Genomic DNA, 27001 nt, shown 5'->3' with positions numbered 1-27001 from the left:
CACTGATTAGTAGACAGGAGACATTTATACAGTCATTAACTTATTAAATGTGTCATCTTAAGTATGTAGAACATTTTTGACACATTTAATCAATCTGTTTTTTCCACTAATAAGTCCATATCTGGCCATTATCCCAAAACAGTACATCACAAAATAAAATAGTCCAGCTTTGTTGAGAATTGAGTATTGAGCTGGGGATAAGTTAATGTGTGTGTTTGCCCTGTGGCCAACAGGTGGAGCAGGTGAGCCAGCTGTCAGCATTGATTGAGGCAGCAGTAGATTATCACCGGCAGTCGTGTGAAATCCTGGAGGAGCTCAGTGGAAAGCTGCACAAGAGGTGAGGACTGTGCTCTGTTGTACTTCACCTCGGCTCTGCTGTCTGTAATTACTCTGCAGCCACTCTCTCCTGTGGGATGATGACATCACGTCCTGCAGCACAGAGTGGTTGGTTCATTGGGAGCATGGATCCAGGTGGACACAGCAGATCTTCGAAGAGTTTATTTAAAAACTAGGTAGACTGAGTTCTTGATTTAAAGAGGACATATTATAAAGAGGACTTTCTTAGACGTAAATCATAATCATGAATGTTCCCTGCGTGCTCTTAAATAGGCTCCAAGTTTTGTTTTGGTTACAAATGCAATATTTCATAACAATATTAGTTGGAGTGGTCGACGATTAGCTTTAAGATTTTAGATTAAAGGATAATAAGGTGAACATTTCATGATTATTTAATACATTTAGTGAATGCATTAGTTAATTCACTCAGCATAGATTAAATAAAATGTTGGAAACTAAAGGCCTCATTTGTTCTTTGTCATTGAGCTAAATCAGTGACTTGACCTCTTTTCTTCTTTTTTTGTCATAAAAGAAGAAGTCAGTTTTTTTTTTTCTTCTCGTCCCAGGATGTCCACAGCCAGCTGCCGGCCCAAGAGAGAGTTCAAATCCAAATCCATCAGGAGCAGGATCGAGACCTTGGACAACAGTCAGCATAACGGCCTGTCCTACAGCTCCTCTCTTAAATCCACCGGTACAGCTGCCATAAGTCTGTCTGTTTGTTGGCTGAAGCTTCATTGTTTGCTTTGAATTCTAGAGTCCATTCTTTTTCTTGTTACCTCGACAGATATCCAGATCAACAACACGGTCAATGGAAAAAGTAGGTATTCTTGTATACAGCGTTTAGGTTTCAACCCTCATGCTTGGTCGACCTATCAGCATTATGCTTTTTCTTTGTATGTGCCCTGCCACTCACTCAGTGAAGTTCAAACTAACAGCAAACATTAGCTGTAATGTAAGCTCAGAGGTCAGACAGCCATAACTTACAGAGTTGTTTAATAGGATCAATTTAGGTGATTTCTGATATCTTAAGCTGAATTTGCCAGATTTCACATCGATTAGTAATTATGATCCAAAACTAGTTAAATGGTTTAACTTCTGCTTGTAGGTCGGGATGAGGTGAATCTGACAGCGATCAGAGAGTCCCAAAGCTGTCAGGCTAACAGAGCCAAATGAGTCCTTCAAAACTGTGTAGCAGTGATCCAATGTGTTAGCATCCATGGAGGGATATTGTATATATTGTCTGTATTTTGGCAGTTTGGTGGATAAGATTTGATCCGTTAAACTCCCCAGAATGATGAGCAGGGAGTCTGGATGTTTCTCCTCCACGTCTTTAATCTGGTCGGCCAGGGTGCTGCAACGCCTCTGTAACACAAGCCTGAGGTGGGATGTAAAACACAGAGCAGCACAAACGAGGAGAACTCCTGCGGTGAAAAAATAATTAGTCAGCTCTGCCGAGGTTCACTTCTCCCAACCGAGTGAATCAAGACCTGTCAATATTCTGCTAAAGTGACCGCTGAGGCAAACCAAAGAAGCCGGGGCTCGTTTAAGCCCTTCCCAGACAATCCTGGATCATCATGAAGGCATCATGTAGGATAACACTTAAGACATTATTGCAAGCGAGAGACTATTTTAAAGAGAGAAATTCCCCAGCACGCATGTTGATACAGCCTTACAAAGCAATGCTGCCCTCTACAGGCAAGACTCAGACACAACTAGCATATGAAAAGTACACTGAGGAATCAAGTTACACATTCAGGACAGCTTCATCATATTGTGTGTTTGCATTGTTCTGTTTTGTCTTGTACTCAGAAACATCCTCATTTGTCCTTACATTTCACCCAGCTGATCATATAACCTCTGCTCCACTGTCATGGCCTGAGAGCCCCTCCACCAATGGCAATATTCACCGTGAGTAACGCATACCGACTCTGCACTCCATCAATTGATACAAGATCTGAAAAGTGTTCAAAGTTAAAACGGCTACATAGCTGATTAATATACTTCACACACAGAAAAACATTTTAACTTTAAAGTCAGGATGCAAGCTTTCGGCTCAGTTGGTAGAGTTGGTCGTCTCTCGATCAGAAGGTTAGGGGTTCGATCCCCAGCTCCTGCAGCAACATGTCCGATGTGTCCTTGGGCAAAACACTTGCTTCTGCTGCTTCGTCGGTGGCGTCAATTAGAGGTGTGACATGCAGTGTAAAAGCGCTTTGAGTAGACAGAAGACTAGAAAAGCGCTAAACAAGCTCAAGGCCATTTATTTGTGAGCGCATTCACATGAATGTTAGCAACATATGACCAATCACAGACAGGAATAAGTCAACACAGCTCTAAATGTAGCAGTGGAGAGGAAGCCTCAGGAGCACGTGGAGTTTGAAAGTTCAATGAGATGGTTTAGGATACTGAAAGGCTTTCTATGTGATTTTTCACACATAAATATAATATAAATCAAGTATATCCTCTGAAAATAACTCTGTGAGTCATGACTGTCTACAATGGGTGTAACACCCGAGTCCCACTGTCTGTGATGTTTTCAGAGTCCTATCTTCAGTTTGTTTACATCGCCCGGACGGCCGGCTGACTCCTCCCCTCGTGTATAAAAGTTGTTTAATTGAGGGACTAGAGAAAAGAAGAATAACATACTGTACTCACTGCTTAACTGTGTTTCTAGATCACGCTCATTTCAGGTAAATTTACATGCAGTGTGAAGATACCAGCGTAATAAAGATCGCTAGCATTAGCATGCTAACACAACAATGCAGCGCGCGTTGTTTCAGTTTCATGCTGGTGCTCAAGGGCGACATCTGCTGGATCAAAAAAATCACATATAAAGCTTTTAAAACTCACCCCATCTCAAAGTCTTCATCTGTAATGTGTCTCTCCCATTTTTATCCCCAAATAATTAAAGGACCGAAGATAAAGCAAGACAGTGAAGAATCACTTTCTCAGGATAAATGTGCAGGAGTGAATTATTCATGTATCTCTTCTTGTGGTGCAGAGTCCGATGTGCTGGACCAGCCGTGCTGTCGCTCCCTCTACGACTTTGAACCCGAGAACGAGGGCGAGCTGGGCTTCAAGGAGGGCGACATCATAATCCTCACCAACCGAATAGACGAGAACTGGTATGAAGGAATGATCAACGGCGAGTCCGGCTTTTTCCCCGTCAACTACGTGGAGGTTATAGTTCCACTGCCACAGTGAAGATGGACACGGAGTCCTCCACAGACTCCCTCTGCCCTGTCACACCCAGCCTCCATCCTCAGCTCTACTCGGTCAGCACAGGGGGGCCAGCACAGCCCGAGCGGATGATCTTCAAACTGAGCTAGAGAAGTACAGTAGTGGTTTTGTCTCAAGCTGACTTAAGATCAATTATCGTTGATTAGATTGTTTTCGTTTTGTTTTTGTTGATATTTACGAACCTAAAGCCAATTGAAACCCAAGCCATTAAGTGGGACAGAACTCCCGATTGGTCTGACTGAAAAAGTCTAGCCTTATCAAACCTTGTAATCCATCCTTCCAGTCCCTCAGGTGACCCTGCTCGATGTTGATGCTGATCCAAGTTTGTCCTTTATGAGCGTTCTGTCAGTTTCTGCCCCCGTTACCACAAGTGAAGGCTCCTCCACTCAGCTCTCAGTAAAGTGGTGGATATCAGGACTGCTTTAATGACAACAAAATGATAATGTCACATAAGGGACATTTCAATCCATGCAGTTTGAAATCCCATTGCATTCTACCATAGATACCCCCAAAGAGTGATTCTCGTGTCATCACAAATGCAAAGTGGTTAGCCTGAAGTGCTAAGAGTTGGTAAGCTCAATTAACCCCAGGTATCAAGCCATGCAGATCCTTTAAAGGCTTTATATGTGATTTTTCACATTTAAATATAATATAAATCAAATATATCCTCTGAAAATAACTCTGTGAGTCATGACTGTCTACAATGGGTGTAACACCCGAGTCCCACTGTCTGTGATGTTTTCAGAGTTTTCAGAGTCCTATCTTCACTTTGTTTACATCGCCAGGACAGCCAGCTGACTCCTCCCCTCACGTATAAAAGTTGTTTAATTGAGGGACTAGAGAAAAGAAGAATAACATACTGTACTCACTGCTTAACTGTGTTTCTAGATCACGCTCATTTCAGGTAAATTTACATGAAGTGTGAAGATACCAGCATAATAAAGATCGCTAGCATTAGCACGCTAACACAACAATGCAGCGCGAGTTGTTTCGGTTTCATGCTGGTGCTCAAGGGCGACATCTGCTGGATCAAAAAATCGCATATGAAGCCTTTAAGTTTTATATGGCCGAGTTTGAGACGTTGGAAAAAAGAGACGATGCCTTGAGTTGATAGTCAGCTTCTATTACTGTCCCAGAAAGAAAATCTGCGGCCCAGAAGGTCTTAGATCTGCTTTAGTCCACTGAATTTGTGTTGTAATTTAAAAGCCTTTTTTATGTTCTCTTGTTTATTCACAAACAAGCCTCGTTGTTTGTTTATGATGCTGTCTGATTCCTGCAGGTGGAGTCTAGCCAAAGTCAAAGGGTCATTCAAGTTGACTATAGCTGTGTACTTGGTTTCCTAGTTTTAGGCCTTCAGATCTTTTTAGAATTATAATACACTGACACAGCGTCGAGAAACATCCAAACAACAACAGAACGGGTCACAAAGCTGCAAACCTGCAATTTTTATATCAACAATTTATGACAAATGACTGCTGGTCAGCCTGATAATTTATTGTTTTGATTCTTTTCTTTCTTGATTTGCCGTGAAAAAAACCTCAGACTCCATGTGCACTACCTGCTCAGCACAATAGAGGAGACGGACTCCCCCGAGAGACACTAGCATTGTAAAATCATTTAACCTTTTTAAAGATAAGGAGGGCAGACAGTACACTGCTCCCTTTCTATGAGGCAAATGTTAGCTTCCATTTCATATGCCTTGTGTTTTCCCCTCATGAATTCTGAGTGGATACATAAAAACTGATGAATGCTGCTCTGATACTAAAGCAGCCAAACGATTTGGAATAGAAATCGGCGGCAAACATAAGAACTTTTTCAGATTGTGATTTCGCGACACTGCCATCCGCCGTCTTTACGTCTTTGTACTTTCTTATTGATTCTGCAACAGAGTAATGTTGGTGTCTTAGTCTGTGATTTCATGTTGAAATCTTGCAGAAAACAGGACGAGCTCTAAATCTTTTGGCGTCACTCCAGGCGAGGTATCCTGATATCAATCAATCATTGTTTGTAGAGCGCCAAATCAAAATCAAGACGCTTTACAAAAGAGCACATGGGATAAGATGCAGGCAGGATTTCTCCTTTGTATTCCTAACGTTCCTGTTGTCCACACTTCCTCGCCGCTGAGGTGGAGGTCGGAGCAGGCCGTGCATGGATGAGGACGGTGTGGTTATATTTCCTGTCTTAAAAACTGTTCATAGTCAAGATTTAACAGTCATGTACAGATCTTGCCACAGTTTTCTTGTGAAGTCAAAGATGTTTAGCAACCATTACGGCTCAGTCACTGTCAGCGTTCCTTTTCAAAATTACTTAATTAGGGAATATGGCGATATTGTAGTCCGCCTTTTTTTCTGACTGCTTAGTTTCTTGCTTTCTTTGTTGGAATCATGTCGCCATGTTCCTGTAACTCACTCATTGCTCTGGAGAGCACAATGTTGTCTTAAAAGATAAGAATGACGGCCAAAGGTATGAAAATGACACCCGCTTTGTTATGAACCAGAATCATCTTTCTTAAATGTGAAATCAAACTTTGAATCAGCGCTCCTACCTTCATTCCACGCTCATTTATATGGCAAATCCTTTTTTATGTGAATGTTCAAAGCGACAGCTCGTGGGCAGTGATTACACCCAACTCATAGTCACAGTCACTGATGTGTGGAAGACAGCAGTGAAAGAAGTCTGCCTCTTGTGTCGTCATTTTCTTTCTCCTTCCTATACTGATGTTTGCCTGTTTGCCTGCTGTGCCCAGAACACATGTTGTCGTAACTGTGATCTCCATCTCTGTGAATGTCCTCTTCTCTCTCTGTTGTTTACAAGCTCTGAATGTGACACACTGTATAAAATCGCTTTTTGAAATGTTTGTCTGTATTGCACTGAATCTTTTAGAAAACTACCTACCACACACATTTATCGACACGCACCTTTTCTGTTGGATGTTTTTGTTTTCCTGACTTTTCTTCAGAGTTGCACTTTTTTTATTCACAGTGGGGTTGGAATCACTACCGTGTCAGATGTATACATGAAGTCAAAATGGTAGTAGATAAGATATATATATAACCTCTGGTGTTTTTTTAATCATCTACAGTGAATCCACAATTTGGAAACTGAATTCATTTGAAATGTATTTTGTTTTTATAAGAGTAGGTTTGTCACATAAAGTCAGACATGAGCTTGGTGAAAAAGACGATTGTATTGATTTATAAGTATCAGTGTCTTGTTTTCTAATTAAGAAGCTCCATCACACACAGAGTTTATAAAACATCCCAGTAGCCCTCACTGGTCAGTTCTCCTGATGGTTGATGGATGATATTTACTGAAATGACACCAGACAAGAAGCCTTTGTTTACCTCAAAATGCATCTCCTGTTTTATACTTTTATTGAATCCTATTTTAACAAAAGCCTGTCCGGATTTCTGATTCCTCCTCTTTTAATTTTCTGTTAAAGAAATTACACGTTTTACATTTTTCCTGTTTTGTGGGTTAATCCAGCGTAATCTACTTTTCCACAGCACTAGATCTGTCTGTATTCACCAGAGACCGTACAGTGACGTTTTCCTGCTGCTCAAAAAAAGGGCAAAATGTTTCAAAACGGGAAGAGGTAGAACAATAATGTTTCATTTTTTTAGAACTGAAAGAAAGAAAAAACTTGATTTATCTGGAAACAATTCAAACTGGCTCATACCATTCTTAAATTAATTTCAGAGAATTCACTGATTCTGTATTAATTTGGATAATTCTAAGAATTGTTTTATGAGAATTCAGATTCAAACAGAAAATTCTTTGCGTTGACCTTGATACTCAAAAAAAGGGAAAAGCAGAAAACAGGAGTTAACTGGTTAAACATTGATGGAGGTTCTGCTGTGGAAATGTACATTATGATGACTTTGCAATGTTAGCTATCAGTGTAGAAGTCTTTCTATCCAAAATCTGATAAATAAGTGATTATCGTTTGTGTTGTTTACTCAACCATTATTTGTGAGCTGACTTCATATTTGAGAAATTACAGAAACGACAACTCCAAAAAAAAAAAAAAACTACTGTGTCCACTTGATGTAATCCAGGACCTGGGTGTCCGTTCAGATATGTACTTCATAGATCACAGTAGTTTAATCTTATATGGATGTGTGGACCAATTTTACTATCTATACTGTACAATAGACAGAACAAACAGATATTGTTACTTACTGTTAGCTTGCAATTGCCTTGACGTTCAAGATGCTGCATGGTGATTTTATTTTCTGTAAAGATTGTTATAATGTTTTTTTGATACTGGGGAGCTGTTAGTGCAGGGTGCTATCTTCAACACGATCACAATACACCAAAAAAAATGAATGTTTATCAGCCTGCATCCAACCTCCAGGGAACAGCTGGGACTCTGTTTGAGAAATGGTTCTATAAATACAATTATCATGAACCAATAGGAACAAGATGTACCAATTCTATTTCCATAGCATTTGAGCACAAACAAATTAAATTGATGGCAAAATTAGCCTTTCAGCTTTTTTATTTTGGTAGCGGTTAGCTCCACACTATAAACGACTTCCTCTTTGAAACACTAAACGAAGATCTCTGTCGACACTGGTCCTCTGTTTGTCTCTCTGTTGTATTCAGTTTCAAACAATTTTAGGCTGTGAAGAAACTGGGTTCACAGTTCTCTGTTTTCATTTCAGTAGCATTATTTATGCAAACAGTGTATTTAAGATGTTGATTATATGAATAAATATATTGCATAAATAAAACAGAAGACAATGTTGAGCCTTTGTCTGTTTCTATCTTCGCTTCAGTTTTTTCTACATTTGTTTTGTGTCCATTAAAGGAAGAATTTGCGACTTTTTGATCCAGTAGATGTCGCCCTTGAGCACCAAAACAGACTTCTGTTTGGCCACGCCTCCACTATTCTGAATCCTCCGCTCTCCTCCAGTGACACACCTCCCACCCCCCTCTCCTATAGCATTCGCAAGAAGGAGTTTTCAATTAGTACGCACCATTTTTAAGCACCAGCAGTGGAATCCAGACTAATGTTAGCACACTTTGGTTAGCTCGTAGCTTCATGTTGCACATAAATTGACACAGAATGACTGTGATTGAAACAATACAGCTCCGACAACAACACAGCTGGAGGGACTCATGCTTCTCACTCATTGTAGACAGTCATGACTCAGAGAGACATTTAAAGAGGATAGACTTGATTGTAACTTATGCCTATTTTGAAACTGTCTCTACTTGTGTGGAACCTATAATGTTAGTTGTATGTAAACTCTGTCTTCAGTTTGAAATTACATTCAATGTTAGGCTTGAAGGTAAGGCTACGTTTTGAACTTGCACATACTGTAGGTGGTGCAACCCAGTGCTGAACTCTGCTTGGCAAAGCAGGCAACTGCTTAGGGCCCCAGACCAGTAGGGGGCCCCCAACGGCTGACAAACTTTCAACCAAAGCATTGCCTCAAAATGTGTACATTTGTAGGAAACCTGCCTCAGGGGCCCCACCTGACAGCCCTCAGTCTCAATGCCCTGCTCAGTGTTGCAGCATTATTCCAGTGAAAACCAAATTTGTCAATGAAGGAAAATGAAAAGTAGTTATCTGTCTGGGGGTGAAAAAAGGAAAATAATAATAAACGCTGGTTGTTGGGGCTCCCAATGAATTTTTTCTTTGGGCCCCAATAGACCCTAGAATCGCCACTGCTGAACTCAAGCCTGTTGAAAAACACCATTAATAAATGAATTATGTGGCTTTTACAGCAGCACATTAGTGTCTTGTTGTTGAGCGCGGGCATCTTAACATAATAACAGCTTCATATATATTGTCTGGAGATTACAACGAGGGCAATTTCACAATCACCAATTTCATCATGATACGATATTATATAATTATTTGGACAACAATGAATGATATTTGCAGATGTTATTAAATCTATGATTTTGATTCGATTGAGGAGCATGTCGTTTAACACAATCTGTTACATTTAGACAAAAAAAAAATCAATGTTGACAATTTAATTGCTGAAACATTTCTGACATTTAAATAGCAAAACAATCTTCTTTTTTCAAATAACAGATTTGTGCTTACTGTAAAGTTGCACAAAATATTCTCATTTCAAATTAAGGGGCAATGATAAAACTTTTACCTTTTAAATTAAGAACATTATGATGCATGTTTGAGTTTCACCATGTTGAACTTAAAGCACCAAAATGTATTTTCCTGCATTGTGATCAATTTGTACATTTTCTGACCATGCTGATCATGATCCATACGCTGTCCTCTTGTGCTTGTTTTGGAATGTGAATACATTTTAACATATGTGGACTTCAACAACTATTGTGTTTCTGCACTATTTTAGCCCTTTATTCTTCATGTAGCTTTATAAAAGTATGTATGCAAAGTCAATGTATGGCTTTATGGGGTTTACTTTAGTTTTGTTTTGCACTTGGAAAAATATTAAAACCAAATCAATAATTTGATAAAAATCTGTGACACATGGTGATGCAGTGCAGAATTCATTCATTTGGTTTAACTGGAATCTTGCTTTTGATTAATGAAGGAGTCCGTACAACGTTCTGACAGACACATAGTGGCCTCATAACACGAAAGAAAGCGAGCAGCTTTCCTGCTGAATTTCACAAAGAGTAGAATACACGTTAATAATTGCCTCCATACTGATTACCTATATATAGAGATGATTTTTTTAAATAATAATAACCGAGGTCTGGACCTTGATTACCTCCCCCAATCCCCCAATTTCATTCTACCGACATGTGTCTTACTTTTTGATATTCGTCATAAACAATTCGTTTAATAAAATTGCTACATCACCAAAAACTACACAGCTTCTGTTTTGAAAAGTGTCACTTGTGATTCTGCACTCACAGCAGGTGATCATCATAACGTAGCAACGAGTTTCAGGACGGCATCGGCAGTCTGCTTGCCAGTAAGCATTGTCAGGAGAAATAAAAAACTTCTTCTATACTCATCATCCAAAACAGAAGAGACTATATGCTTCCTCATTGTCGGAGGCTATATCCAAACCTCAGCACTCCTCGGTTTGGGTCCTCTGACCTCCCTCTTACTCTTCAGAGGCTGCTTCTCTCCTTTACGGGGGTCCTGTCTCTTTGGTGGCTCTAGTCTAGTCTCTCTCACCTCTCCCGGCTCACCGATTATGCCACAGTTCCCAGCACAGGTCCAGTCGGTCTGGTGACCAACCACCAAATCCAAAGTTGGCAGAGACGTGGTGCTGGTCACTTCTCTAAAGCCTAACGAGGAAGTAAGAGAGGGACTGTCTGGAGGGAAGTTTTCATAACCCCCTCTTATACGTGGACATCCTCTTAAGGACGCCCTCTCCCTCAGCCTCACGACTTGTTTGATCTTCTTCCAGCCCAGGTGATTGAGCTCCAGCAAATTGAGCAGGATGCAGAAAACACCCACGCAAAACATGAAGAGCAGGAAGATGGTCTTCTCCGTGGGCCTGGAGACGTAGCAGTCCACCGGCTGGCTGCAAGGAGCCGAGGTGCACAAGAAATGGACGGGCACCTGGAAGCCAAACAGCTTCCACTGGGCCAGGACAAAGCCCAGCTCCAGAACAGCCCGTAAACACACATGGAAGATGTAACATTTAGACAGAACCCCTCCAGAGGCCGTTTGAGTCTCAGCACTGCTCTCTCTTAAGGTACAAATTCTGGCTTTATTCAAGGACATCGTGTTGTTTGTCTCTCCCCTCTGGAGGCTCTGGGTAGGGATACCTTCCAGCACATCTGCCAGGCTGTGACCGAGGTGCTTATGGGAGCGAATGGAGCAGCTGTCCGAGTCGCAGCTGCGGTCGTAAACCTCTCGCCCGCCATCCCTACCTCCCATCACCGGATTATCCCCTGGTCCCTGCACCTGCCTCTGGGTGGTGTTCTGGGGCAGCTTGGACAGGTTGTGCCAGGTGTAGATGATGAAACAAAGGGACGGTGTGGAGACGCTGATAATGTGGAAGACCCAGAAGCGAGGTTGGGAGATGGGTGCGAACGCGTCATAGCAGACGGTGGAGCATCCCGGCTGCAGGGTGTTGCACACAAACATTTCCTGCTCGTCGGTGTACACGTCCTCAGTTGCGACGGCGACGACGAGCAGCCGGAAGATGACCATGACGGTGAGCCACAGGCGACCGATCATGGTGGAGTGCTGGTGGACGGCGTCCAGGAGTCGCTTGAGCAGAGTCCACTCCGTCATGGTGGCCTGTGGCAGCCGGCTGCCTCGAGGAGGGACGAGCTGCCTGGAGAAGAGCAGTCTGCGCTGGTTTGATCCACCTCTTCTGTTCTCAAAACAACTATTCGTTTGGACTTGCTAACATCTAAACCGCCCTGCAGACGACCTGATCTGGGCTACACTATCCCATGTAATCTACGTTAGCTTCTGTACCTGATTTCACTTTCCATGGCCAAACGTTTCTCCCAAAAATCTGAGCGCCATCCCTCCCTGACGGTTCGACCTCGGCTCTGCTTGAATGTTTTCCAGCTCTGCCTGGCTGCCTTGAGAGCATTGGAGCCACCGCAATAGAGAGCCAACCCATCTTTCATAGATAAGGACGTCCACTTGACATGAGTCACTTGGCGAGCTCCGTTCTCTCTTGTCTTCAGGATCCATTTTAAAACTGAGAGACATCATCCTTCCTCTTCTGGAGCAGCTGCTGATAGTGCCAGCTGATAGAGCATTCTTCACAGATTAGTCCTCTGGAAGCTAATGGCTTCTTCCATTAATGGAGAGGCATATTTAACATTATGAACATGCTTACTGCCAAATTCTCAACGCATAATTGATGCTACAAACAGAGCATCAGAAAGTCTATGTACGGAGTAATGGCGCAAAATAAATAAGAAATAATGTTGCTGAAGTAAGGTTTCCTTAAGTTCAGTCTGGTGTCTGGACTTGTTTTGACTGCTCTTCTCCAGCCAGCCACTTGCTAATCCTCTTATCTGTGTTTTAAAAAAAGACCCTTGAAAGGTCTGCTTGCATCAAATCATTTGTCCACAAGATAAAACCCTCAGCAACCCCTTTCCTTACATCAAACAGTTCTGGCAAGCCCTGTCTGAGTGTCTGCTCAGAGCTCGCTGAGACTTTGAATTCACCAAATGAACACAAACAACTGGTGTTGCATAGTAGCATTTGGCACAGCGAGTAACAGAATCTGTATTTCTATTTATTTATCTCATGTTTGTTTGTATACGGACAAGTATTAAGCAAGTACCCAATGCAACACAATACAGTGTTAATGTTGCTAAGATATCTGTGATGTCTGTCCCTAGAGGTGCCTTTAAATACATACAAGTCAGATACACAAAAAAGACAAGACAGGATACAAAATATATTACACTTTAAAACAAGATATGTGAGTAAAAAAAGGAAGAAACTGATGTACTGTGATTTTTTGATGCCACCTCCCCCCCCTCAACTTATTTTGCACAATCATTCTGATATATGGGCGTTGTTCTTGTCATTGTGAGAGGACTGTAGGATGAATCTAAGATGGATCTGTGCTTGCAGAGTTGTATTCTTAGAGAGGAATGTGTGGGCCATGAATTCTCTGCTGCACAGCGTTCATTTTGAATGGGATGTACAGTCAGTACTCCATTTTCATGGCATTTGGTTGATATTCTTTTATTTGTTTTGTATTATATTAAGTGCAAATCAGAGTGCAGCTGACAGTGCAGACAATTTATCTCAAGGCCAAATCTCTTATCTTGAGACCTTCCAGCTTTGAGTGTGCAGTCAGGCCGGCAATGAACACTTTTGATTTTAGGCATGGTTCGACAGCACGGTTCTATTTAGTGTGTTGCTTATCTTCCCTGGAGTGTAAAGGGAGTAACTTTTTAATACTTTTTTTTTTCCGGTAATCTTTTATCAGACAACACAAACATAAGCTTTTATAAGGTACAAATATGCGTAGTGCACCATTGCATTGCAGGTCGCTGTGCATCAGTGGTAGAGTCGGCCTTCTCTTAACCAGAAAGTCGAGGTTTCCATCCCAAGCTCCTTCCACCACATGTCTGATGTGTCAATACACACTAGAACAGAGAAATACCAAAGACTAAACTAGGAAACTGTAAGAAACACACAGGGAAGAAAGAGAAAAACTAAAACAAGAACATCTTCACTCTGAAAATACAAAACTAAACCAGACCAAATCATGACATTTTTTTCTACATTCAAAGTACAAACAAAAGAAAATGCACTTCATTGAAAAGCAAAGAAAGCGTATTTGTAACACAGCACAAGTCCCTCCGCTGACAAGGTAAATAACCAGTCAACTTTTAGGTTTTTGGGTTGGCCAATCAGATTTAAAGGGAGGCCAAAGTCACCCCTGGTCACAGCTCTGGAAACGCCCAAGAGTGTAGTTTTCACCTCTAGTTAATGACATAAAAAATGAATAATAGTCTGTCAATTTTTAAACTTTATAACGTCTCAAGCCTAAAAAAAGTGTTATGTTTAACCTCCTTCATAATGATGATAATGACATACATCAGTGAGTTAATATCCAGACAGCCACCTACAGAGCTTTTGTCTACTATAAATCGAGACCGGATTAACATCATTTTCTTGGCTGTTATGGTACCTGATGAAGCGAGCGATCGATAGTCTGGAGAGAGCCGCCTCGAGCAGGATTAAGAGAGGGCCCCAGCCGCATCTAACAAAAGCAAATGGAAGGGGGGGAGGAGGGGGGTTGAAGGTTTCACAGATCACTGATGTCTGAGCTTGAATCAAGGCTCAGACACATCAGTGCTGCTAGACCTAAAGTTAGAGACAGCGTGCAACAGGCTAGCCCCCAAAAACAAGTCAGGAAGAAGGAGCGGCGCATGTCTGGGGCTCTTGTGCTGCTGTCTGTGTCAAAGAAATTGTCCAGCCTCTCAGTCTGATCGCAGAGGAAATCTCAATAGTGTGCGTTCCCTCTGGGCTGTGTCAGGAGCAGCCCCGGAATGAATAACAGACAGGATTAGAGGAAAGCGAGAGAGAGAGAGAGAGAGAGTCAGATAAAGTCCTTCTCCCCTATGTTTAAGAGTTATTTGCAGCAACACTTTCATCTGAGTTTATGTGTAGAGACAAAGACTGGACTATTCATTTGAACAGCGGGGCTTCCTTCAGAGAAAGGGCACTCCAAAACGTATTGTGATCAGTCTGTTTGTCAGTTTCCAAACTCAAGAACTTCAAAATATGCATAGATGTACCCTCACATGATGCAGTGTTTTACTTCATAATCACATGAAAGACATCCGGCCACACTCACATACGTGCAATTTAGTGTCACCAATTTACCTGTGAGCATGTCTTTGGACCGTGGGAGGAAGCCGGAGTACCCGGAGTGAACCAATGCATGCACAGGGAGAAGATGCAAACTCAATACAGAGAGGCTCCTGACTGCACAGTGGTGCAGTGGTGCAAATATAAAACATGCGAAACATCATTTATACATGCAAATTAATAAATAGAAGCATAAAGAACATTTCTTAAAGATATCAGAAAATAAATGCAAAGTGGTATTTTAAATCAACACAAGATAATAGACTTGTTGAAGGCTGACTTTCCAGATGAAGATGCAGCTTTGCCGTAGACATCCTTGAAGTTTCCCTTACAGGTGTGTGGTACTGATTCTTGTGAAAGATGGTTACTGTAGGTGAAATAGGTAACAAGCTAAAATTGAACTTTTAAAGTGATTTTTCACACTTAAATGTAATAGAAATCAAGTATATCCTCTGAAAATAACTCTGTGAGTCATGACTGTCTACAAATGTCTTTTTTGTGAAAAAAGCGCAGCAGCGCATGCACTTTCTGCGTCGGATGAAGAGAGCACACCTCCCTCCTCCTATTCTCACCACCTTCTACAGAGGCACTATAGAGAGCATCATAACAAACTGCTTCTCTGTCTGGTCCGGAGCCTGCAGTGCCTCCGACTGGAAGTCCCTGCAGAGAGTGGTGAGGACAGCGGAAAAGATCATTAAGACTCCACTTCCTCCCATCCAGGAGATCGCAAAGATCCGCTGTCTGACCAGGGCTCAGAAAATCAGCAGAGACACCTCCCACCCCCACCAAGGACTGTTTTCGCTGCTGGACTCTGGAAAGAGGTTCCGCAGCCTCCGAAGCAGAACTTCCAGGTTCTGTAACAGCTTCTTCCCACAGGCCATAAGACTTTTGAACAGGAAAAAATAATCCCTCCATTCCCCCTCAAACCCCCACACAGGACTACCTCACTGGACTGTAAAACACAATATAACGTGCAATATATTTATCTGTATAGTATTTTTACTCATAGTTTTTCTTTTTATATCTATTTATATCTGCACCTTATTTTTATTTTTTATATGTAAATACATGCTGCTGTTTTTATCCTGCACTACAACGGGCCAATTGCAACGAAATTTCGTTCTTATCTGCACTGTAAAGTACAAGTTTGAATGACAATAAAGAAAGTCTAAGTCTGAGTCTAATGGGTGTAACACCCGAGTCCCACTGTCTGTGATGTTTTCAGAGTTTTCAGAGTCCTATCTTCACTTTGTTTACATCGCCAGGACGGCCGGCTGACTCCTCCCCTCGTGTATAAAAGTTGTTTAATTGAGGGACTAGAGAAAAGAAGAATAACATACTGTACTCACTGCTTAACTGTGTTTCTAGATCACGCTCATTTCAGGTAAATTTACATGCAGTGTGAAGATACCAGCATAATAAAGATCGCTAGCATTAGCATGCTAACACAACAATGCACCCCGAGTTGTTTTGGTTTCATGCTGGTGCTCAAGGGCGACATCTGCTGGATCAAAAAATCTCATATAAAGCCTTTAATCAATTATCATGTTCATTTAAATGAGGAAGTTCCTTTACATTTAGTTTTCCTGTCTTATAACAAACACAACAACAGCACACAAGTCTCTTGTCCCTCCTCCACTGCTGTGGACATTCTCATAGGAGCAGGAGGCCGGTGAAAGGCTTGCTCTACTGTCAGCCTGGTAGCCCCCAAACAGGATTAAGGGAGGGTATGGTTAGATGATGCTCCCGCTTGGTGTAATTCACCCTGATGTGATTTCCATTTGTCTGGCCTGGCTCCTACTTTCCCCTCCTTCTAATCCTTCACTATTCTCACCATCGACGGTGAGCCGGGCTAATCTGCTGGCAGAAGGAGCAGAGGCGTCCATGCATAGACTCTCTCCGATAAAACTCACAGGACTCGCTGGTTAGTTTGGCTGGTTTACACTCTATGGGAGCACACACCTTCTCTGAGTGTTTGTGGACATGAAACTTGTGGTAAGATTGCTGTTAGAAATGTGCAGTCACTGTAGGAGCTGTGTGAGGCTGCAGGATTAGCTGTCATTAGCTCTATTGTATGTGTGATTGGCTCTGCAGATCAATGTGGTATGTAACCTGTCAGTGCTTCTCTGTGACTAACGTGAGTTTCCATGAGTTTGATAATTTTTTTTTACAATTGAGGTAATCAGAGCAACTCAGTATTTTATTATGCAGGGTTAAAGTTGTTAATTTGGACGAGAAACATTTAAGCCAGTTAAGAACACTTTCTGGTGTAAACAGTACAAGTGTCTGTCACCTCTTTAGATAACGATAAGCACATTTTACATTTCAAAGCTTTGGGAAATAATTCAGTTCATTGATGGATTATTTTTCAATCTAATTTTGAAAAACATTATTCTTTCCCAAAATGTGTTTAAACCAATAAAGTCAAAAATATTAAACTCTCTATTAAGTGGACAGGATAATACGACCCTGACTAGAATTGTATCACATTATGCTATGACTATATTTTCATTGGAAATAGGTTCACAATTTCTTACTGGACTGACATAGTTTCGCTGTGTTTTTTAGACTCGTAAGTGTGATTATTGTTTTCATTATTTTTTTGTCGTTAGGGGTCGATAATGCAGACGTACACTCCAGTCCTGTTTTTTTTTTTACATTTTAATATCCTTTATTAATCCCCCGATGGTAAATTCGGTGGTTACATGGTTACTGTGTTAGCAAGCAGCTGCCTATTTACACGTCCTTTTTTTACACAGAAATTCACAAGGTTAACATTCATTTAAATTAGGCTGCTGTTCACTCTTCTTTTAGCTCTGGGTTGGTCTCCACCACTTTGTCTGTCTCCACGTACGGGAACAGAGAAGAGCTTTTTAATGAATTAGAACACATAAACAGGATTTAAACTGTTTAAAGCTGCACGTCAAAACACTATAGCTCTGTAACACTTTACAAGGTTTTTAATGCTCTGTGGCTTCACCAACACAACAAACAGCATTCAGAGTTAAAGTTAGTCCGTTGGTAACTGAGCTCGTTCAACAACACGTCTATTAACACAGACAATCTGCTGGCTGGTTTCAATGAAGCAGATATTTAAAAAAAATACTCAGATAAACTTTGAGTTTTAAAAAGTGTTGCAGTGAGGTACCACAGAGTCTTCACAGAGGCCTGGACCAAAACGTGTAGCCAGAGCGCTCGTTTAGGACACTGACAAAATGTTGTTTGTGTAAAAGTTCTTACCCTCCTCAAAACCACAAATTTTTATATCTGCACATCTGTTCAATCAATCGATCAATCAATTTTAATTTGTAAATTGCCAATTTATAACAGCTGTTTTCTGAAGACACTTGAGCAGGTCTAGCCCATAGACTGAAAATATTAATGGACGAAGCCTGAGTGACGTCAGCCACCTGTTCCTGCAGGGGGCGCTGGAGGCTCATCGGCAGCAGCCGCCATGCTGGAAATGCTGTCTCAGCCTAACGTTCAGTCAACCTAATGATCGCGCCCACCTGTCAATCATGTCAGCTACACGCCTAACTATGGATGACACATATCATTTTCAGAATCTTAAAAAACGGAGCCGTTTTAAAAATCTTCACCTCTGTACAGTGTGTGCCCATAATGACATAATGATTTAACTAATCAGACCTATTTGTTTTATTGTACCAGGCTGTAAACATGTTTATTTATGCTGTTTTTTTGCCAGTTGTGTGTATGTCAGCACATACTGTAGTTTTCTGCTACTAAAACCTGTCAGATAAAGGAGCTTGTAATTCCTCTGCACCGCAGGAGATGAGAGACCAGAGCCAGCTGGCCCTGAACCTCGCCATGGTTGTTGCTTACCTCTAACCTGGAAAGTTTGATCACATCTTGTGAGAACGGTTCCATTAGCTGAGGCTCGCGTCTCAACCAAAGACATTCTATCGAAGGTTACTGTTTGGTAGGCATCGTTTCAAATGTAAATTACAAACAAGGACACGAGTGACACAGACAACCTGAGCAAGCTCTCCCCAGCACTCTCTAAATCTGAAGTCAGCAGGAGTTTGACTTGATTAAAGATTTATCCTGAGAAGAGGCCAGCAGGAGTTCTGGGTAGCACCTGTAACTGTTTCGTCGTCTTTACACGTCCTCTTTAAATAACTGGAATTACTGCTACAGCAGTGAGGTCTGAGTTGGACTTAGGAGAAAGCTTCACAGTACTTATTCTGTAATGTACAGTGCTGAGGTTTATTTTTGCATGTCCAAAGTGACTCACTGACGGTGTTAATGCATCAGTATTTATACTTTTCAGGAGCTCCAGTTTACTCTCTTTCCATGTTTAATACAGGTCCTGTATATGTGGAACTATTGTTGCCCACAACAGTAAGACATATAACTGGTCACAACATGCCAACCTGAGGACGTCTCTTAGATCTGAGTCTTCCACAAAAAAACATCAATTTAGCAAGAGCTGTTGTTATTCTGTTTAGTTTCCTCCACATCTCGGCTGACTTTGGTGATGTGGTAGCTCACTGACATCAGTCTGTTTACCTCGTAGGTGGAAGCTCAACCTCAAAGTCAATCAGTGCTACTGAAGATAAAATGCTACGTGAGACGTTAAGGTGGAGGGCATGATCAGTGAAACCGTAACTCTCCTGGCAGCTTTTTAACTCTAGTGTTTTCCTTTGAATAAAGTTTGTGTATTTAGTTCAGAAATTTAAAGCATAGAATTGTTTCACTTCTCCAACTTTCACATTTCACCACCAAATCTACATAGTGCACCTTTAAGATAGATCAAATGTATTCTGAAGAGCACTTCAAATCTAAAAGTAATCTTTTTGGTTTGTGGTTTGGTTTGAGATAATGTCAAAGATAAAATGTTTAGACACGGAGAACTGTTAACTGCTATAATCTTCATGAAACCACAAAACATGATTGAAAATGCAAGCGTTTTTATAATAATGTTAGAGAAAACATTAAACTAAAAGGAGCTCTCTCTTAAGTGATGGTTTCGCTGCTACATTAATGGACTGATAATGAATTTGTTCATATTTGTTGCTGTCTGTCTCTTTGTGTCTGATGACAGATTCTCCTGACATGAGTAAATGGCCCCTGATATAGCAGAGATGACAGCAGAGGAAACACTGGACCAATGGGTGTCCAGCCCTGTGGGGGAGCTAAAATTAACCCCTGACCAAGAGCTCGAGGAGGAACTCCACAGATTCAACCAAGTGACCGACTATCACACGGACACGCCCAGTGAGGAGCGCACAGCAATCAGTGAGAGGTAACACACAGGTTTTATCAGGGAGAGAAAAAAAACTTGTTCTAAGGGGTTAGAGGGCAAAAAGCATCACAATAATTAAGATCATTTTTTCACCGATGCTGTCTTAAGTCAAACTTGGATTGTCTCATTTATATGTATGTTTTTAAATGCTAGGGATGACGAGGAAGATCTGTTATTCTTTTCTCTTCTTTAAATATAGAACAATAAAATATACATCATAAAGGAAAATGCAACAGATTTAGAGAATCATCAAAAGCAATTACAGATACTGCTGAGTGACTGCAGGGGCAGGTATGGCTTACTCTCTGCTTTGCATGTAAACATAACCAGAACATATTAATGACTATAATCCTGCCCTATATCTGAAACTATTTCTTGAGCTCTAGATACTTAAAATGTGAATTTAAACCCTCTTCAGTAAATCTTAGGTTTTTATTTCCAGGATTCTAAATCAGAAAGTTATAGGGGTAAAAAAAATAATTCCTCCAAGTCTGTATAATGTAACACTATACTAAACTATTGCACAGAGAAATGACTGAAGCTTTTATACTGAGGTCAAGATTCAACTGATATGTGGCATAAAGAACTAGGAAGTGGTGACTTGAGGGAAACTGTATGGATACTTTGTCTTAACCATTGATTCCCAACCCAGGGTCCGGGCCCCCTTAAGGGGGTGCCAAATGTGTCAAGGAGGGTGCGAGGCTTTTCCTCATATGAGGTTGTCAAATTGGAATTGCATCTATTGTAGGCCTATTCTGTCTGGATATCTTTTCTAATGAAGACAATTCAAATTGATATTGATTTTTGACAGCAATGTTTCCCTTTTTGTCGTGCTGGTTGTGGGAGTCTCAGCAGTGTGTGTGTCTATGTGTGTGTGCGTTTACCTTTCTCACATCGTTTGACAGTATTCACTTCAGCCAACATCCCAAAGTGTATCGATGCAGAAGATAATCAAATGAGATGGTCGGCTCTAAAATAAGATTAAATACATGTCCCATCATTCATGGTTTGAATGTTATGTATGTTTTCTTTTTCTTTTTTTAAGATTTCTTTTTGGGGCTTTTTGTGCCTTTATTGGAGAGATAGGACAGTGGATGGAGTCAGAAATCAGGGAGAGAGGGAGAGTAGGGAATGACATCCTGAAAGGGAGCCACAGAACGGATTCTAACACGGGGTCGCCCGCTTGAAGGACTCTAGCCTCCACACGTGGGGCACGTGCACTAAGACTATTTTTCTGAATGAGAATCCGAATCCGAATATTAGAATTGCACTAAGGGTTGAATAAGTGAGCCTTGTAGACTTGTGGCTAAGTCGTTCTGCTTTAGTTGAATGACAGATAAAGAGTAAGTCATAAATCTACAGTCAGACAGAAACAGTCAGGTCAATGTTAGCATCCAGCTCACATACACACACTCTGCTCGCCCTCTGACATGACAGTTGTCTGTGCTGGTCTGTGCAGTGAGGAGGTGATCTGCAGGATCTGCCATGAAGGCGGAGCCTCGGGGGAGCTGTTGTCCCCGTGCGAGTGCTCTGGAAGCCTGGCCATGGTGCATCAGGCCTGCCTGGAGCATTGGCTGACCGCCTCCAACAGCAGCCATTGTGAACTCTGCCACCACCAGTTTGCATTGGAGCGCCTGTCAAAACCTCTGACTGAGGTAGGCTTGTCATTGTTCCTCCACACAATGCTTCTCTGCACACATTTCTTAAAATGTTTTATTTTTAGTTAAAATATATCAGATGGCAATTAAAAAGAAATATGCACCGTGGCTGTGCAGTGGTTAGCACTGCAAGAAGTTTCCTAGTTTGAATCTGAAAGACAGCAGCAGCATTTCTGTGAGGAGTCTGGATGTTCTCTGTGAGCTTGTGTAGGTTCTCTGCAGGCTCTCTGGCTTCCTCCCTCGGTCCACAGACATGCATCCTTAGGTTAATTGGTCACTCTTAATTGCCTACAGGTATGAGCATAAATATCTGTCCATCTCTCTGTATGTCAGTGTCTTGGTAACACAACAACAGACAAAAGGAGATTGATGTCTTGTGGGTTAAATACCATTTGCAACATATTACATGTGAAATTCTAAAGTTTTGAATCATAATAAATCTGTGCTAATAGGATATCTAAACCTCTTCCTGTTGTAAGATTGTAAGTATTGTCCCAAAAACATGCATGGCATTTCATCCGACAGTCAGTGTAGAGACAGAATATGTTAAATATGATCCTATGTTGCATGACATGTATACTTCCTGGTCGTCAAAGATCAGAGTTTTTTTTAACAGTAAACAGAAAGTTATCAGCATTCTGAAAGGCAACACACAAAATGTATTTCTAAAAAACCTGCACGCTCCATTCAAGCTTCTCCTGCAGCCCTGTTGAATGACTGACTGCATTGAGCTAGAGCAAGAGAAGAAAAAAGCTCAAACATTCCAATAGAAAATAATGCAGGTTAAGTTTGCAACACTTTTGCTTCAATAGTTACCCCTCTTAAAATAAACATTTGTTAGACCAATAAGCAAAAGGGAAATGGTTTGGTTAGGATTATTATTTGTGGACCAGTATCAGTTGTGTATGTTTGCCTTTAGATTCGAGTAAAGGTCTAGGTGTAGCTCAGCTTGGCAAAACTTCTGGAAGAAGAGCAAAAGAGCTGGCTTGGCTTTTGAGCTTTCAAAAAGAGTGCATTCCAAATTATTGCACGATTCATTGAATGATTACACGCCCCAATAAAATACTAATTTACTTTTAAAGTAAAATTAAAATTAAAGTGTTTTTCTTTTGATATCCAATGACCTGTTTTTTTTTAGTCAATAATGAGACAGCACATGTCACAGTCAGAAGACGTGTAAACTCATGCAGCCTTCATGTTGGACAACCCGCTGCTGCCTACTGGACTGCTGGAACCCATAAAGCCACTTAGTCTGAGAGCCAGATTAGATGGCGTTTTCTCCCCTTGCTGCTCTGTAGAGGACAGAACAGTTGAGTGTATTAGTGGCCTCTTCCACTTCCTCCTCATTGTGCTGCATGTGTGGTCACGGCCACTAATCTGCTAATTAAGCACCACGTGCTCTATGTGGTTAAGCTACAGTGAACAGCAGAAGCCTTCTGTCAGCCAGTGACGGACACATGCACTGATACACATGCATACTTTGCATTGGTGATGAAGTGCAGCTGTCCAGGAGACGAGGAGGTGTGTCAGTCATCTCTGACTCAACAACACACTCACACAGAAATTCCCCTGTTAAAAAACGGTAAACAACTGGCAGTATGGTTGCCAGGAAGTTACTGTAAAATTAACGATATATTGCTGTTGCTGAAATTACAGTTTTCTACCGTTTTTTAAATACAGCAAAAAGCTGTTATTTTAAACAAAGAAAATACACTTTAAGAACATGAAGGTTAAATAGGCAAAGAATCTCGCACAAATATTTACATTAAGGCATTTAGCAAAGGCCATTTCCAATGTATATAAAGTGCATAAAATAGTTTTGGTAGTTAAATTTAAACAGAGAAGTGAAAAAAAAATTCTGTTATAGTTTCATAAACTGAATAAACAACCTGTCTACTGTCCTTTCAACCATGTGGTCTCAACTTCTTTTTCCCAGAATGCTTTGCAAAAATGACGGTAAATTACCGTTTTGTTTCCTTCAAGCAATAATGCCGTAAAATATTGTTATAAACCGTTATAATACAGTAATGTCCTGTATTTAAACATAACAGGATCATACTGTTGAAATCTCCTTGTTAATGTACAGCAGGCTCTGCACACATTAAATACTAGCAATGACGATATGCATTTATCATTTATTTCCAGGTACAGACTCAGTTTGTAATACAATTCTGAAATATTGTGATAAAAAAACAATATTGTGGTTGGTTAGTATTGCTTATTGCCATTTTCTTTTCTTTTCTAAACCCAAACGAAACTTAAATCATACCATAGGAGTTTGAGTAGAAAATAATATTTCCAAAAACAATGCACATCACATGTCAGTCAGCAGCAACATACTGTTTCCCCAGATCTCTGTGATCATTATAGAATATAGAATAGAATATATCTTTATTGGCATTGCTATAAAAACAACAAAAAAACAGTTTAGCAGCTCTTGTCAGTGGCAGCCACACACACACACACACACACACACACACACACACACACACACACACACAGATGGACGGTAAAAATGTTAACGTAAAGACAAACATTAGATCACATCATAAAAACAAGAAGAAAGCTCTGGGAAAGAAAGTGCAAAAAGTGCAAAGCAGCTGTCAGGTTCAGTACACTTTATAATCATCTGACGAGCATCTTTTTTCTTTTGTTCCCTGGGCAACAAGTCCAACCCACTCTAAGATATGACTGTGGGTGACAGTAGCTCTGACTGAAGGGACCTGGTTTGGGAACTGATGGGTCACTGTTCAAGTCCTAGTTCAGACCAGGTCAGGAAATATGGACGGGTCACTGATTCCTGTCTGTGATGTGTACTGGGAAAAGAAAAGTCATATTGCATTGGATCTAAATAAGAAAATCACAGGTCTATAAACATATTTAAAACCTTTTAAATGCATCAATAAACTTAGTACATAACCGACTATAATAGTCCCTGTAATGACCACCATATACTACCAAACAGTTGTTCTAATATACTGTGGCCCCTGTTGGTCTCACAACCCGGATTTATAAAATGGGATGGTGTTTATTTGATGTTTATTTACTTGATTGTAATTTGATGTTGATATGAAGATGTCTAATCATATAACATGTTTATAATGGTATGTATATTTATATGTATTATAGTTTAAGGTAATGTGATGTTTATAATACTTCTACTGTCTTATAAAAGTATTCCTGCTCTCTGTGATTCTCACTACTGCACAGATCAGGTCTGGCTTTGATCGCCCCCTGCTGGCCAGATGCTGTATTGTCTGTAAATGTCAGTTCTTGAGTTTTAAAGCCCCGACCCTTGTGATAATGTCATGATACTGGAGTGAAGTCATCTTCAATGATTCTTCTGTTAACTTGTCTTCTTTCTGTCTCTGCACAGTGGCTGGGTTCTCCCTCTGTGCAGCAGCAGAGAAGGACGTTGTGTGGAGACGCAGTGTGTTTCCTGTTCATCACGCCGCTGGCCAGCCTCTCAGGATGGCTGTGTGTTCAGGGAGCCAGAGACCTCTACAACACCAACGGCATGGAGGCTCTGGGGCTGCTGGTCCTCACGCTGGCCCTCTTTACCATATATGTCTTTTGGACTGTGGTGCGTTCAGGGTCTAAAAAAATGATCATTCAATTTAAAGTCTAATCCAGCTGTGTTTACACATACAGTAGAGCCCCTGTTTGCAGAAGCTAATAAACACGCTAGTACTGCTGTGGAAGGGGTCACAGCACAGCATGTTTTTGCCATCTAAAAAACCTTTAAAATAATCAAATTTAAACGATGTTTTGATACTTTTGTCTGCTCAGTTTTCATCACCAGAGGCGCTGCTTGTCAACAGGCAAGGCAGGCAACTACTTAGGGCCCAAGGCCAGTAGTAGCCCCCCCCCCCCCAAACAGCTGACAGACTTTAAACCACAGCATCGCCTCAAAATGTAAACATTTTGCAACGACAGTAAGAAACCTGCCTAAGGGGGCCCCACCTGACAGGACTCAATCTCAATGCCCTGCTAAGCTTTGCAGCATTATTCCTGTGAAAATCAACATTTTTAGTTATCCGTCTGGGGTGAAAAAAAGGAAAATAATAATAAACACTGGTTGGAGGGGCCCCCAATGAATTTTTGCCTAGGGCCCCAACAACCACTGGTCATCACACATTTTAACCATACAACTCTCATTCTTGTGCATGCAGATAACTGACACTAACTGTTAACAAGTAGATACAATAAACTATAAAAAAAAAAAGATAGTAAAAGATTTACTGGAATATGCTTATCTGTTTCACAGGTGTCTGTGCGCTACCACATGCATCTGTTCAAGACGTGGAAGAAGACCGACCAGAGAGTGCGACTACAAGTTCCCCTGCAAGCCCACAACACACTAAACCAACAGACGCTGTCCGTAAACATCCCCGGCAAAGCCTCCAACAAGGAGACTATGGTGTAGACCCGAGTCTACGATCCTAAGCCACGCTTCGATGTAAGGACGGAGGGGAACAAAGAGCAAGACACATCCTAAATGAGCAGCAGATTTAATGAAAGGGTTGGAAGATTCCCATTAAGAGCTGGAGGACAATTGGACCAATCTGCCTTCTGTTAAAGTGTTCAATAACAGGGGAACTGCTGACACAGCCTGGGAGGAAGGATTGCTTCCAAGGAGCAAAAGCTCAGACTTTTCACAACCTTTGTGTCTTACAGCGATGAAAAGTAATTCAGGAGAGTCGTTCTGGTTGTTTGTGGTTTTCAATGATCTTCTGATCCACAGTGACGGTCGCCATCAAGATTTCTTGAGACAAAGAAGTCTTGGATAAATCTCATCTGGTTATTCATTCACAACTGATGACAATCTGCGCAAACTTAACACATGTGGTATCTTAATTTTTTTTTTTTTTTAAGTAGTAAAGAAAAGCTGCCCTGATGCCACTCACTGTTTCACACACGCTCTGTGAACACACTGATCAGAGAGAGTCCAGTGGTAAATGTTCAATCAGGCGGTTTGGAGGGATTTACAGATTTCTTTGAAGCAAGGAATGATAAATGATAAATGGACTTGAGCTTGTGTAGCGCTTTCTAGTCTTCTGACTACTCAAAGCGCTTTTACTCTGCAGGTCACACCTCCACATTCACACACTGATGGTAGAGGCTGCTGTGTAGTGAGACCATCAGAAGTAATTCACCCCATTCATACGTCGCCGATGAAGCAGCGGGAGCATTTGGGGGTTAAGTGTCTTACCCAGGGGCACCTCATGTCACTGCAGG

General features: G+C 41.2%; 3 protein-coding genes across 4 annotated transcripts in view; 2 read left to right on the top strand and 1 right to left on the bottom strand.

The window, feature by feature from the left end:
* sh3gl3a (SH3-domain GRB2-like 3a) overlaps positions 1 to 8325 on the top strand; it is a 32576-nt gene extending 24251 nt beyond the window's left edge. The window contains exons 7-11 of one of the 2 annotated variants that reach the window (XM_020657154.3): positions 234 to 337; positions 903 to 1027; positions 1121 to 1153; positions 2179 to 2244; positions 3335 to 8325. In XM_020657154.3, coding sequence (XP_020512810.1) covers positions 234 to 337; positions 903 to 1027; positions 1121 to 1153; positions 2179 to 2244; positions 3335 to 3537 — 531 coding nt within the window. In that variant the 3' untranslated portion in view covers positions 3538 to 8325. The remainder of the gene's footprint in view (positions 1 to 233; positions 338 to 902; positions 1028 to 1120; positions 1154 to 2178; positions 2245 to 3334) is intronic. The other variant, XM_020657155.3, reaches the window with a different exon arrangement.
* A 1887-nt stretch (positions 8326 to 10212) lies between these two features.
* On the bottom strand, positions 10213 to 12667 carry LOC109998898 (gap junction delta-2 protein-like). Its single transcript, XM_065952520.1, has one exon. The coding sequence runs from the start codon at positions 11774 to 11776 to the stop codon at positions 10583 to 10585; it is 1194 nt and encodes a 397-aa protein (XP_065808592.1). The 5' UTR covers positions 11777 to 12667; the 3' UTR covers positions 10213 to 10582.
* Positions 12668 to 16701: 4034 nt separating this feature from the next.
* zgc:158785 (uncharacterized protein LOC791214 homolog) lies at positions 16702 to 26556 on the top strand. The gene is made up of 5 exons (XM_065952519.1): positions 16702 to 16834; positions 19905 to 20105; positions 21565 to 21760; positions 25140 to 25346; positions 26031 to 26556. The coding sequence occupies exons 2-5, from the start codon at positions 19924 to 19926 to the stop codon at positions 26187 to 26189; spliced, it is 744 nt and encodes a 247-aa protein (XP_065808591.1). The 5' UTR covers positions 16702 to 16834; positions 19905 to 19923; the 3' UTR covers positions 26190 to 26556.
* Positions 26557 to 27001: the final 445 nt, after the last annotated feature.

This window comes from Labrus bergylta, chromosome 3 (assembly GCF_963930695.1).
Source record: "Labrus bergylta chromosome 3, fLabBer1.1, whole genome shotgun sequence".
NCBI classification, from domain to species: Eukaryota; Metazoa; Chordata; class Actinopteri; order Labriformes; family Labridae; genus Labrus; species Labrus bergylta.
The sequence above is the reverse complement of the archived record's forward strand: the minus strand, read 5'-3'. Positions and strand labels throughout refer to the sequence as shown.

Bases quoted from the DNA above. Each gene is read 5' to 3' on its own strand.
- LOC109998898 (XM_065952520.1), bottom strand. From the start codon at position 11,776: ATGACGGAGTGGACTCTGCTCAAGCGACTCCTGGACGCCGTCCACCAG.
- zgc:158785 (XM_065952519.1), top strand. From the start codon at position 19,924: ATGGCCCCTGATATAGCAGAGATGACAGCAGAGGAAACACTGGACCAA. The intron at 20,106-21,564 runs GTAACACACAGG...TGGTCTGTGCAG, and splicing joins CGCACAGCAATCAGTGAGAG to TGAGGAGGTGATCTGCAGGA. The intron at 21,761-25,139 runs GTAGGCTTGTCA...GTCTCTGCACAG, and splicing joins TGTCAAAACCTCTGACTGAG to TGGCTGGGTTCTCCCTCTGT.